Here is a 13,854-nt window from a genome sequence, read left to right on the forward strand (position 1 = left end):
AGTCGTGTGACCTTGAGTAAGGTCACTTTACTTGTCTGAGCCTCAGTGTCCTGAACTCTAAAATGGGGGTGATGACACTCACATTCACTGTCTCGTGAGGTTATTGTGAAGAAAGCTTTGTGTGCCCTAAAGAATTATAGAAATGGTAGTTTTTACTCTTCTTAGGTAGCAGAATTCATTCAGACCCAACTCAGTGCCCTTTTAACAACCCTAAACTCTGCTGATTTCCCTGTAAAGCACTTGGGAAACCCAAACACTGAGAAACCATCCTAGGGGATGCTCATTGCATATTGAGTTTACTGTATAACTATTCACTGCTTTTCCTTTTCCTTTTCCTAAATTTGTGCTTTTCCTACAGTACCATGGAAGTGGTTATAGATTAGTCATCCCCTTCCAATCTTGATTCAGCAAATTCAGGGCTGACTTCACACAAGTAAGGGAACTGATGGGGACTGATGGTTGTTGGCATGAGCGAGCTCTAAAACCTCCAAACGCTTTCTAGATCCCAGGATATTTGTTCTAAGTTCAGGACTTCAAATAGGTACTTTCCTGGAATTTCACAACTTTGGTTTCCACAATTTTTGGATTTTGAGGGAAATCGGTGTGTTTTTTTTAAAGAGGGACCTGGCACAGTAGAATCAGAAAGACTTGGGTTTGAGTTTTACAACTGACTCATTCACTATATGATCATGGGCAAGTCACCGCACCTTTGAGTGCTTCACACAACTCTCTAAGGCTATAAGGTCTGGTCATGTCACTTTTCTGCTCAGGAAGCTTTAGTCCTTCCTTCTTGCCTCTGGAATAGTGGAACATGCCCCCAGATTACTCCTTTGTTTGGCATTTAGCATCCTTCCCCATTCCCTCAACCTCCCTTTCCAGAATGATTTTCCATTACTGTCCCTCACCCCGATTTGGCTTCCTTGATGTTTCCTGTATCCTCAATAGCTCTGCCCCTGGGATTCTATGCCATGCACAGGCTCTCCTCCATTCCTGGGATGTTCTCCACCTTCATTTCTGACTCCTTCCAAGATCAGTTCAAATGTTAACTCTCCTGATACCCCTGGTTATCAGTGATTAACCTCCTAACAATGCCCCCCCCTCCCATGGCCCCAGTCCTCTTTTAATTTACTTATCTGCATGGGAACTCCTTGAGAGCAGGGATTCTCAAAAGGTAGGGACTTTTTTTCTTTCATTACACTTCAGCACTTTGCATGGAGCCTGGCACATAAAGAAAATTTTTGTTCAGTTGTGTCTGACTCTTTGTGATCCCACTCGGGGTTTTTCTTGGCAAAGATATTCGAATCATTTGCCATTCCATTTTCCAGACCATATTGCAGATGAGGAAATGGAGACAAGCAGGATTAAATAACTTGCCCAGGATCACACAGCTAGGCATTGTCTGACTCTAGGCCCAGTGCTCTATCCATTGTACTACCCAGCTACCTGTTGAATGACCCAACCTTCTTATAATAAAAGGTAAACACCTTGAGGCTAGAGACTGTATCATTTTTCATCCCTGCACCCTCAGTACCTAGCATATTGTCAGGTACTCTGTTGGTGCTTAATAAATGCTTTTTGGATGAATATATGAATGAATGAATCTCAATCCCCCCCCAAGATCATCTAAAGATAGGGGAGTAATCTCATTGAGGGCCACGTTCCATTCACTAATGTCGGAAGACTTTTCTCCTGTGATTATTCACTAAGTAAGTAACAAGATAAGAGAGCAGAGAAAGGAAGGATAGTGTAAAGCCTCAACAGAGAAGTGCAGGGATTATAGAGGGAAAAAAGAAAAACTCCCATTTGGTTGCCAGTGACTCATTAAGCAAAGATACCTAATAGGCATTGATAGAATTTCGAAGTTTTGTTTTTAAATGAATATTTTCATTCTGATTTTCAATTAATTTCAACCTGACTTATTTTTAGGGAAACAGCCCATGCATCGTGTTCATTTCTGAACCATTCTTTCATCTGGACTTAAACCAGGTGTTTTTTTTCCCCCCTAATTTTTTTTTTTGCAGGGCAATGAGGGTTAAGTGACTTGCCCAGGGTCACACAGCTAGTGAGTGTCAAGTGTTTGAGGTCGGATTTGAACTTAGGTCCTCCTGAATCCAGGGCCAGTGCTTTATGCATTTTGCCACCTAGCTGCCCCCTAAACCAGGTGTTCTTAACCTTTTTTGGTGCCTTGGACCCATCTTGGCAGTTTGGTGAGGCCCCTGAACCCCTTTTTTGAATAATGCTTATAAGTACATAAAGTAAAATATTTAGGATTGAAAGGAAATTAATTATATTAAGATACAGTTATCAAATATATGGGAAAAAACTCAGTTCACAACCCTAGGCTAAGAGTCCCTGACAAACTCATGCGAGTTTTTCTTGCTTATTTTTGCCCTGGAGATTGTAGCGCAAAACAAGCAATAGAGTGTAATCTTTTGAGGACGGACAGTTTTTTGTCTTGGCATCTTCCCCTCCCCCCTTCCACACAGTAAGTGGTACATAGTGGTGATTAATAAATGCTTATTGGATGAATACCTGAATGAATTAAGTACAGCTAGTCTGCATGGAATTCTGCTTTGAGGATAGACAAGATGTCAGTCTTTGGGAAAAAAGAAACATTTTTGTCTCCATAAATGTTTTCTTCTTCATTAACAACTTGTATGCGGTACCACTGCTAAGACAGTTTGCCTTTAAATGTTTGGATTTAGTTGGGCAGAATGCTGAAATGGAAGTGCATATTGACACCCTCTCTGTGCAGCTCATACATTCTTAGGAATACCCCCCTCCCCAACTGTCACTTGCAAAGTTCGTAATGCTACATTTCAGTGATGTAGAAAGCCTCATTTTGAACCTTGTGTGCTAAGAACTTGGTGATGAATTATGACCTGCCATCCTCTTCCTTAGAGCTGACAGGTTGGAGCCTTCCTATTGCTTTAAGATCCTGAAGGAGACTTTTTCCAAAGAAAAGAACCTGAGTGTGAAATGAAATTGACAGACTACATCATCCCGTGTTTGAGACTGAGCCTTGAGGAACTTCTGCAGACATGGGGAAAAAAAGGACAAAAAAGACTTTCTTTCCTTTTTTTTCCCTTTTTGAAGTGGGAAAAGAGTTAAGTAGATAGGAAAACTATAGCTCCTGATCTGAGAAAAGGTACATTTATTTGGACTCTTGGGTGTCTTAAGCTTCAGCTGATCTAAGAAAAGGGGCATCTATTTGGGGATTTTGGGCTGTTTAAACTTGGACTAACAGAATGTCAGGACTGGAATGGAATCTGAGGGGAGCATCTCATCCCACATCCTCCTACTGAGAGCGAGACTTAGTGACTTAATTTTCCAAAGCTCTTTGAGCTTGGGGTTTTCATAAGAGATGTGGGAAGTTACTATCCCACCCTCCTCCTCTTACCAGGAAGCAGAAAGGGAAGCCAGTTGATTTGGGCACACAAGGCTTCCTGGTCACCAGGGACAGCCCCAAATATTCAGTGAATAAAATGTGTTCAAGACAATAGTAGAAGCCTCAAAGAATCATAGAATTTCAGAGCTGCAAGGGGCCTTAGAGATTATTTAAATCTGTAAATAATTTAAATTATTAAATAATTTAAATTAAATTTATTTAGATTTCAATAATCTACCTGCACCCCAAATGTTAGAAGAGAAAGTTAAGATATTCCGAAGGGAAGTGACTTTCCCATGATTACCCAGCAAGAGTTATCAGCAGAGCAAATTAGAGCAGTTTGGAGCCTCTTTAAAACAAGCCACCCACAAATATGTGTGTGTGTGTGTGTGTGTGTGCGTGTATGTGTGTGTGTGTGTGTTCAAGGATAGTGGATATGGAATAAAGACTGGACCTGAGTTTTCCCCAGTGTAGGGAACTCCTGGTTAAGGAAATTCCCTGTCACTGCAGGTTGGCACCTTTCTTACAGGTCATAGTCTTAAAGAGCTGTCTATGATTGTTAGAAGTTAAGTGACTCGCCCTGGCTAAGGCCAGCTCTTTACCTATGACTAGACTATTGCCTCTTGTGTATGCAGATATATGTACATGGAAATCCACCTATGTATACAGACATACACATATATTTATCTATGTCCCTAGCCTAAATAGAAATATGTATATATACTTAAAGTTTCACTTGAACTGAGGTGTTCTTACATAATTATACTAAGTTACTTTGAGCACGGAAAGATCTTTTTTTTCCCTTTAATCAGTCCAGTATATTGCCCAAAGTGATGCAGTGAATTTCTCTTTGGGCAAATTGCAGCTCCAGTAAGAGAAGAAAAGGACTTGAAAAAAATATATCTCACTATACAAAAAAACCCCTCATAAAATGAAAATTATAGTCATAGTTAATTTTACTTATTGACATAAAATGTACTCTAATGTATAATAAGAATTCATTTCAAAAAGCATTCATCATGGAAACATGGAATTTGAAAAAAGAAGAAAACTTTTTGTCTGTCATAGAGGGGAGACAAGATTATTATCCAGCACTTAAAATCCATTCAAATGCCATTTCTTGTCTGTGTCAGATACTGGGACATCTTGATGAATGGGGCTGTTTGGAGGAATGGGGTGATATGGCTGACACTTATTATTGAGAATCTTTTGGAAATTGGACATAGAGACACTAACAACAGTTCAATCATTTTTTCATGGCTGAGGACCATTGCAGTGTCTCACAGGGTCATTATTTGAACAGGAATTCTCAACTTATGCTGCAATAGGTAGAGTTGTGGGAAGTTGGACTACGTGTTGCTAAGGCCAAGACTGAGCCTGGAAGTAAAAAAACCCCACACCAAACAACTACAAATAAACACATACACCCCCCCCACACACACACACAGACACACCCCCACACCCTCACCCCCCACCACACACACACCTCAATCCCTGATATGAGCTTGTTTTGCTATTTGCCTCTTTTTCCTGAAAGCTGAATTCAAGTAGAATGTAAGCTACTTGAGGGCAGGGACGATTTCTGGTTTTGTCTTTGTAACCCCTCCGTGCCAGTGTCTAGCTTAGTACCTGGCACAGAGTAAGTGCTTAATAAATGCTTGAGGAAGGAACAAAGGGAAGGAGGAAGGAAGGAGGGAAGGAAGGAAGAAAGGAAGGAAGGAGGCAGGGAGCAAAGAAGAAAAGAGGGAGGGAGCAAAGAATAAAGAAAGAATCAAGGAAGGAAAGGTGGGAGAGGAGGGTTTGTCTAATTAAATGCAGTTTTAATGTATTTAGAAGCCTATGACTCCCCTTCTCTGGTTCAGGGATTGTAGGCAATATTAATTCTTTAAAATTTCATAACTAGAGATGTCTGAATCACATTAAGGATCCTTGTCAGATATTTTTAAAAAATTACATTTTTACAATATCAACAAAAGACGGCATCCTTTTGAAGAGCTGCCATATGTGTATATGACTTAATTAACTCCAGAGCTGTGTAAAATAAACTATAAAGAGTAAGACGTGAGAACCAGAAAGAAATATTTACACATATGCTTTCAGTCAGCTGCCTTTCATGGAGGGCTTTATTCTAGACACTTTGAATAGTTCCGTTCCTCCCAGATATCTCATTTTCTCACTTTTGTCTCTGACTGGTTTCAATCTTTCCATTCCCACGTTTGGGGTTCCCTAGTATCTCTGAGCTCCTTAAATCCATGAGGATTCAATTTGTCAAAGTGGACAAGGGGCCCCCAAGTAACTCTAGCGTCTTGAGTACATCATTACAGATAATTAACCCTCTGGACAATGACGAGTAGGGTGGCAGTGATCCTTCCCTATCGAAACCCATTGTCCCCATGTTCATGTAAACACTCATCAAAGCCTACGTGTACAAACACACACCATGCAAACATTTTCCGTATTGTAGTTTGAGGTTATGGAGGGTCTTCTTAATAGACTTTAACCCCTGGCCCCCAGGTGTGTAGGTGCCAAAGATTACTGTGATGAATGGTAAAACAAACAGACAAACTAATTTATGGGCATGATAATGAGTTACTTTAAAATGAGACTAGGCAGGAAACTGTGTCAGAACAGGACTCCTGTAACTTTAAGGCGGGCAAGGAGGGGGTAAGGGTATCGAAGACAAGTATGCTGGATAGAGGACAGGACTCAGAGGCAGGAAGACCGAGGTTCGGGCTCCTGACTCGTCCTGCCTGTGTGGCCCTGGGGAAGTCCCTTAACTTCTCAGAATCTCAGGCAACTCTTTCAGATGGGAAATTTCAGAGCAGGTACAGATGTGCTCTGGTGGAGGGAATGTCTTTACTGCTTGTTTGATGAAATCACATCTGGTTAAAATTATGTATATCTATATGTCTATACACACATACATATGTATATATGTATATGTATTTATCCAAGAGAGGCAGTGTAATCTATTGGCTAGAAGGCTGGCCTTGGAGTCAGAATAATCTTAGTTTAAGTCTTCCTTTGACACATGACCTTATTAAACTCTCAGTGCCCAGGTAAAGCCTAAGAATGAGGAATTTCTGAGCAGTTGTATCTGTGAAGGGAATCTCCACATGGGGAATACCTTTCACCAATGAACTAACATATACAGTTCCCCCCTCCCCCCAAAAAAGTACCTAAATGCTAACTGGGTGGTGTGCCAGGGGGTTGGAGGACAGGTTCTTCCATAGAAAGACTGGACAATAGTTCTAGGGGAGTGTACCCTAAGAAGTATTTCTCCTATGGGAACCTGAATTTTGCTGGTCAGGACTAGAGGACGGCATTTCCCACCCCCCTTCTGCCTCATGGCAATGGAGGTCAATGGTAGGAGCTGTGGATTGTACCCATCTTATTGGTTCTAAAGGAATGGCCAAAATTTCTAGTTTCTAGTAATTCAGATTTTTAAAGAACATTTTGTTCATCGGAGAGGACATTTATTTCAGAGAACTTTAACCATACAGCCTAACTTAGTCTCCCCATTCCCCAAGACTTTCAAGCTGAAAATCAACATTCTCCCATCAAATGGATTCAAGGGACTTCAGAAGTCACTCAAAGACCAGAAGCATCCAGGTAGGGGGGGAGGACAGACGATGCAGGTTACTTAAGCCTGCAGAGTTTCAGAAACAGTTACATCCACAGTCAAGTAGCTATTCTTAATAAAGATTTCAAGAAATTCTCATCATCTTAAAATCACAATATTTGCCCAGTTTGAGGGAGAGGTGGCAAGTGTAGGGAAAGGGCTCCGATCCCAGCATTCTCTGGAATCATAACCATAGTTTCATAATTTTAACTTTAAATATCCCCTTTTTTACATATTATAAAAATAAGAGGCCCTGTTTATATGGCGTGCATTTTTATGAAATTTGCAGTTTGAAAAAAAAGCGGTTAAAAAGTGGTACATCTTGCCTTCTTTAAATATGTTGTAACCTTAGAATTTACTGAAATACTTTTCAATTGAACCCCACTAAATGTCAGAAGGTAGAACTTTTAATCACACTATAGAATCAGACATCATAAGGACTGGAAGAGAAAAGGAAAGCCTTATCTTGGGTCTGTGAACCCTTCTTTGCATGAGGCACCCCCTTTGAAAGCCGCTGCCAGTATTGGATTTAAACTTTATATATCGACAAAAATGCAACCTATTTCTGTAAGCCTTGTGCCAATCAACAGGACTACTAGTAAATTTATATACCATAGTTTAAATTACACCCATTTCATGAATGGTCAAATGCTAAAACTCAAGTTTGTCTAACCGCCTGAAATACAGTCTTACGGGAATGAGTACAATTTACAAATACAATAATTACATTTTAAAACCATTAACAATGTTACACCTAGAAGTAAATACTGTGGGACTGGTCTCAACATGGTGTTGTCCACGGAGGGAGAAAAGTCGCTGAAAGTAATGGACACTTCCAGCAGAAATGTCCCCAGCGCAGGTTTTACTTTGTTTTCATGAAAACCCCCCAAACAAAAACCTGTTCCATGTTCCACAGTCCTCCGTGATATGGGTTCTCCATATGCTTGCATAAGGTTCTATTAGTTATCTGCCAGGTATTTGCCTGAAAAACAGAAGGGCGTGAGGATAGGTTACCAAGCACCAATCTGTCTGACAAGGGAGTGCAAGGTGGAACATAGACATAGCTGACTGGAGATGATGGCCTCAGAGGGATCCTGGTCCCTGCTCCTTCTTACTCCACGTGGCTAGACAGGAATGTGTTTAGATGGAAGCTTTTCTTCTCTCGACATGTTATCGTACCTCTGATCTAGTGTTCAGTTCTCTAGAATAACTGTTCTACTTGCCCTGAGTCTCTCCCAAACCAAGGACTAGGAAATTTAGTGTCCACGAGACGTCCTCAATTCAATTTCTTTTTGTTTGTTTCTTGTTTTTCAATTCAACTTCTAAAGAGAAATTCACTCGGGATAGTAGGGACTTGGGAAACACTGTGCCATTGAAGGAAAGACTCTGGAACACTATCCTACAATAGGTGAGGCAGAGACCCAGGATACTGGCCTCCAGGGAATTGTTGCAGGGGGGGCAATGGTGCACAGTTTAGGAGAGACTCACCCAGGATGCAGCAGGGAGCAGGAGGTGCACCAACTGACAGCTTCCTATCTCAGACCAATTATTCTAGTTTGCTTAGTGCTATGCTCAATTGCTTATACATACTGCACAAGAGTATAAGAAGAGCTTCCAGTGCCCTGTAAATTTAGGCATTCCGGAATGAATTAGTGGTTGTCTCTCCCTAATGAAAACTGTAGGTTTAGGGGAACATGCATTTATTAAGCATCTACTACATGCTGGGGACTGTGCTAAGTGCTGGGGATATAAAGAAAGGCAAAAGCAAAAACCGAACAAAATCCCTCTGAATAGGGGGTAGCTAGGGGGCACAGTGGATAAAGCACCAGCCCTGGATTCAGGAGGACCTAAGTTCAAATCTGGCCTCAGACACTTGACACACTTAATAGCTGTGTGACCCTGGGTAAGTCACTTAACCTCTCTCTGCCCCAGTTTCCTCATCTGTAGAATGGTGATAATAATAGCATCTCTTTTCCAATGGTTGTTGTGAGGATCAAATGAGATAACATTTGTAAAACACATTTAGCAAGGTGTCTGGCACGGTTATATAAATGCTTATTCCCTCCCTCCCTCCCTCTTTGTACACCCAGTGCTCAGCATAACAGGCCTTTAATAAATGTTTGTTGAATTGAATTGTTTGAGTTCTGCTAACTCCTACCCTGCCCATTTCCCTATGGAATGTAAGCTCCTTGAGCGCAGGAACTGTTTCATTTTTGTCTCTGTATCTCCAGCGCTTAGCATAGGACCCAGCACACAGTAGATGCTTAATAAATTCTCAGTGACTGATTATCTCCCTAAGAGCATAAAATCTGGGGGCTCAAGCTAGAAATGGACATGACAGGCAATCTAGCCTAATGACCTCATCACAGATGAGGAAAGTGAGGCCTTGGCAAACACAGGAGGTAGAATCCAAGGCCAGGTCTTCTGGTTCCAAGCAGAGACATGTCTTTGTCCACTGCCTCTGGTGAAAGGAAGGAAGGAAGAAGGGGGAAGCTACCACCCTTTGTGCTTACCTGCTGCAAACCTTTTTTTAATGAGGGAAAACCGGTACCCTGCTCCCACCAGCTCGATGTCACAGCCAGAGAGGGTGCTCCCCTCACTGGTAAACTGCACAACCAATGGAGAAGGTTTGCTCGGGCCTTCGGATAACTGGAATCTCGCCAGCAAAGATCCCACCCCTCCAAGAGAAAAATAAACACCTATTAGCAGAGGAAAGCAATAATATCATGACTAACTGATAAGATGATCAATTTTAAAGTTGAACTTGGCAGCTAAAATGCAAGACTTGACTTGTGAAAATGGTATATTTCAGTTACAAGATCAATGATGAATTGTATTTATTATTAAAGATTCCTGGCTACTAGGTAAGGGCATGGGTGGCACACAAAAGTCACACTGTAGAATTTAGGGCATGCAGCCTATTTTAAAACAGGCTTAGTTTTTTCTTCCAACTGGCAGATTTAAGTCAGATGAAAAATTAGAAATATCAAAATGACCCAGGAGTATGCAGGTATCCAAACATGGGAGATACTCGTGTTAGCCTGAGAGCTCTTCTTTGCCTAGAAGATTGTCTGTTATATTGTGTGTGTGTGTGTGTAGGGGTGGGGTGATGGGGGGAAGAGAAGGGGCTGCCTGGGATGAGAAGAACCCATTAAAGAAAAAAGCCAAAAGATAAGTAAGATGGGCTTTTCGTAGATAACCAGAAGGTAAGGCCTTCTTATATCTGGTGATAGGTAATAATTGACTATTAAAAAAGTTATTTCAGGATTTTTCTTTTTTTGGAAGAGGGAAGAGGAGAAGAGGATATACGGGAGGGTGCCCAAATCTGTATAGGCACCTCTCTGGGATTGACAGGTAATAGGGCCATAGTACTAAATCTGGTAGGAACCTCAGAGGCCATTTTACAGATGAGGAAATTGAGGGCCAGGGGAGGATGTGTTTTTTCCCAATGTCACATACAGGATTATAGATCTGGAGGTTGAGTAATCCAATCTCCTCATTTGACAAACGAGGAAACTGAGGGCCAAGGAGGTCCAGTAACTTGTCCAAGGTCATGTGGGTTATCAAGGGTGGAATTTTAATCTGCATCCTCATATTCTGGAGCCAGGGCTCTTTAATTTGTAGACAGCCTCCATGAGCCATTGACATCCATACTATGTGGAAGGAAAGAGTAAGGAAAGCCCCAAGCTCCTTGGGTCATCTTATGGGATGATCAGAACCTCTGATGTAGACTTCCAGTTCAACTGTGACCATGTTGTTTAAATTCTCTGGGCCTCAGTTTCTTTATCTGTAAAATGGAAAAGAAATAAGTACCCACCACCCAAATGTGAGAAAATAATGGGATTTGGCAGATACTCAAAGGTTCACCTGGAGATTAGCCTAAACTGATTGGATTAAGCGAGAGTGGTTGACTGCTGATTAGTCCACTTTAAGTTAATTAGATTGTAACCACACCTGGCTGGCCCTTAAAGAGGTATTGTTCTCAGAAGCTAAAGACTTTGAACTTAACTTGAGACCAGCTTCAAGTCCAGTGAACCAATGGATTTGCCTGACACTAACCAATCATCTTGAAGCAGTGTGTAAGGACTGCCTCTACCCCAGACCTATAAACAGCTTCCACACTCAGTTTGAGGGGAGTCCATGGTTGAAGCAGTCTTGTGGCAGAGGACTTGAGGAAGAACCTGACCAGGCTGGAACTCTAGGCTAGATAGGCCTTTTCTCAACTCTCTGAAGTCCATGTGAATACCTGCTATACTTTAATAAATGCTTAATGCCCAAAGATTGGTGCTAAATCTTCTAATTTAAGGCAACCACACATTTAGATTTTAAACATCACACAAAGCTGTGAAGACCAAAGGCATTAATGGATGTAAAGTGTATTGCAAACCTTAAAACACTATTTAATGTCTTATCAATATTATTGAATAAACAAATGAATTACCTCCATTTTCTGATTTTTGAGAAATGTCGGGGATTTTCCACAGTATTCTTTGCTGTTCAGCATTCCTTAAAATAACAGAGGAAACAATTTTGATGTACTCTATGCTTCAGTACATTGCATCCAGGAGAAAGCTAAAACTCAAGACATTTAACACTGAAATCATTCTTTTTTAGCCCAAACCCTTTTCTCTTCCAGACTCCCCCATTTCTGTTAAAGAAAGCACCAGCCAGCCTATGTCTCAGGTAACCTCGGCATCATTTTGACCCCTTTCCTCTCTCTTATCTAATCTGTTCCCAAATTTTGCCATTTCTTCCTTATTATCTGATCCATCCCTCTACTGTCCCAGTCACTAACTTAGTTCTAGCTCATATCACTTCTCACCCAGTTTACTGAAACACTCTTAATAATTGGTCTCCCTGCCCAAGTCTCTTCTCTTTCACTTATTCTACACATGGTAGACAGCCATTTTTCTTTTCTTTTCTTTTTTTTTCTTTTTTGCAAGGCAGTGGGGGTTAAGTGACTTGCCCAGGGTCACACAGCTAGTAAGTGTCAAGTGTCTGAGGCCAGATTTGAACTCAGGTACTCCTGAATCCAGGGCCAGTGCTTTATCCACTGCTCCACCTAGCTGCCCCCATAGCCATTTTTCTTAAGCGCAGATCTGACTATGCAATTTCCCTCTTCAATCAACACCAGAGGCTTCCTGATGCCTCTAGAAAAAAAATTAGAAACTCCTCTGTTTGGATCTGAAAGCCCTTCAAACTCTGGCCACAATCTACCTTCTTTCCAGCCTCAATAGACATCACTCCCCTTTCTGAAATCTTTGATTCAATGAAACTGGCTTTCTCTCTGTTCCTTGCTCAGGACACTCCCTTTCCTGCCCCCATTCCTTTGCCCTGACCTGGAATACACTCCCTCACCATCTCCCTCACCTCCTGGAGCCCCTCTTTTCCTCTAACAAGCAAATCAGGCATCTTCTGGATGAGGTTTCCTGCCCACAAAAGCAGGTTACAATTGCACCTTGGTAGGGGTTTTTCAAGCACTGCTGTGGATCACAAGTTCACTTTTCTGTGGTGTTGAGTGTTTCAGGAATTAGTTAACATGGTGCTTGGGTAGCCAATGCAATAACCAGCTGTGGGCCAGTGCCTAGAGTTTTTCTAGCTTGGTGGGGGGGGGGGGAACTACTCACACTACTATCACAGTCTTCAAGAAATGAAGCTGAGCTTCGTGAGGCCCAAAGGGGTCAAGTAACTTCCCCAGGGTCACACAGCTAGTAAGTATCAGATAGAATCTGAACACATTTTTTCGACATAAAGTCCAACATGTTGATCAACAGACATTTATTCAGCACTAGCTACATGCTGGGGGCAACTCTCTATTTTATGATCATTTTGTTTAAAAAAAAAAAAAGACCAGACCTGAGATTTCATTGGTATGAAGCATTCTCATTGATGACATTATTCCCTACCAATGCATACTGGTATCTGCTCTGAGACTCCGAGTATTAGAGTGTCCCTGAGGCTCTGAGAGGGTGTCACAGACAGTGCATGTCAGAGGCAGGTCTTCTTGAATGGGAATGTCTCAGAGGCCTTCAGAGGACCCCCCCCCCCCCGCCCCGCCCCAAGCCCCTACATCTTATTGCCTTCCTGCCTTGGTAATAGTTTCAAACAAAAGACCTGTTTTGGCACTGGCTGATGGAAAGTCCTAATTAATATATTGCCTAATTCAGGAGAATGAAACTAAGGTAGACGCACAAATTCTTAAAAAGCTCTATCTACTTTCTGCTTTTTATAATCACATGGCAAAATTGGAGTCTGATTCCCAGCCAGATTGGAGATTTCAGTGTCCTGGACTTTCTAGCACAAAGAGGTGCTTTTCCTGTCTGAGCCACTGTGATCTCTTAGTACAGAAGGAAGGCAGACCCGCCCTGGCAGAACAAATGAACTGTCGAAAGGTTCTATGGGACTTGGTCCTTCCCTACCAAACAGCAGGGGGCAGCACCGCTTGAAGTTTGGTGACTCCACCATCAATAGGGACAAGGAACTGGACATTGTTGAGGGCGACTGGGGTGGTCATTGCGTCCGTGTTGTACTTGTAGTCGATGCGTAGGTCAGTGCTCACTGGGTCACATCTCCAGTTCACTGCCAAGTTCAGTGGAGTGGACTGAATACCCTGGGCAGACACCTGGCCCCAAAACAAACAAATAAGGAAAGAGGATGAAGGTTTCTTTCCCAGACATTCTTGATTCCTATGCATCCTCCAAATCACAAGGATCTGCAAAAGAAATTCACAGATTCCAACATTTTGGAACATGGTTTTGCTTAGAAAAAAGTCCCTTGGTGAAAATCACTGGGTCCGAATGTTTGATAGGACCAAAGATCTGGAGGTGGTGGGAAACTCAGTGTC

General features: G+C 41.9%; 1 protein-coding gene across 15 annotated transcripts in view; it reads right to left on the bottom strand.

Moving 5' to 3' along the window:
* Positions 1-5,058: 5,058 nt before the first annotated feature.
* Positions 5,059-13,854, bottom strand: part of SGIP1 (SH3GL interacting endocytic adaptor 1) — a 236,040-nt gene continuing 227,244 nt past the window's right edge. For all 15 annotated transcript variants that reach the window (XM_043963548.1, XM_043963549.1, XM_043963564.1 and 12 more), the window contains 4 exons: positions 13,430-13,632; positions 11,452-11,516; positions 9,524-9,688; positions 5,059-7,992 (listed from right to left, as the gene is read on the bottom strand). In XM_043963548.1, the coding sequence (XP_043819483.1) occupies positions 7,970-7,992; positions 9,524-9,688; positions 11,452-11,516; positions 13,430-13,632 (456 nt within the window). In that variant the 3' untranslated portion in view covers positions 5,059-7,969. The remainder of the gene's footprint in view (positions 7,993-9,523; positions 9,689-11,451; positions 11,517-13,429; positions 13,633-13,854) is intronic.

The sequence above is a fragment of the Dromiciops gliroides genome, chromosome 4, assembly GCF_019393635.1.
Source record: "Dromiciops gliroides isolate mDroGli1 chromosome 4, mDroGli1.pri, whole genome shotgun sequence".
Classification (NCBI taxonomy): Eukaryota; Metazoa; Chordata; class Mammalia; order Microbiotheria; family Microbiotheriidae; genus Dromiciops; species Dromiciops gliroides.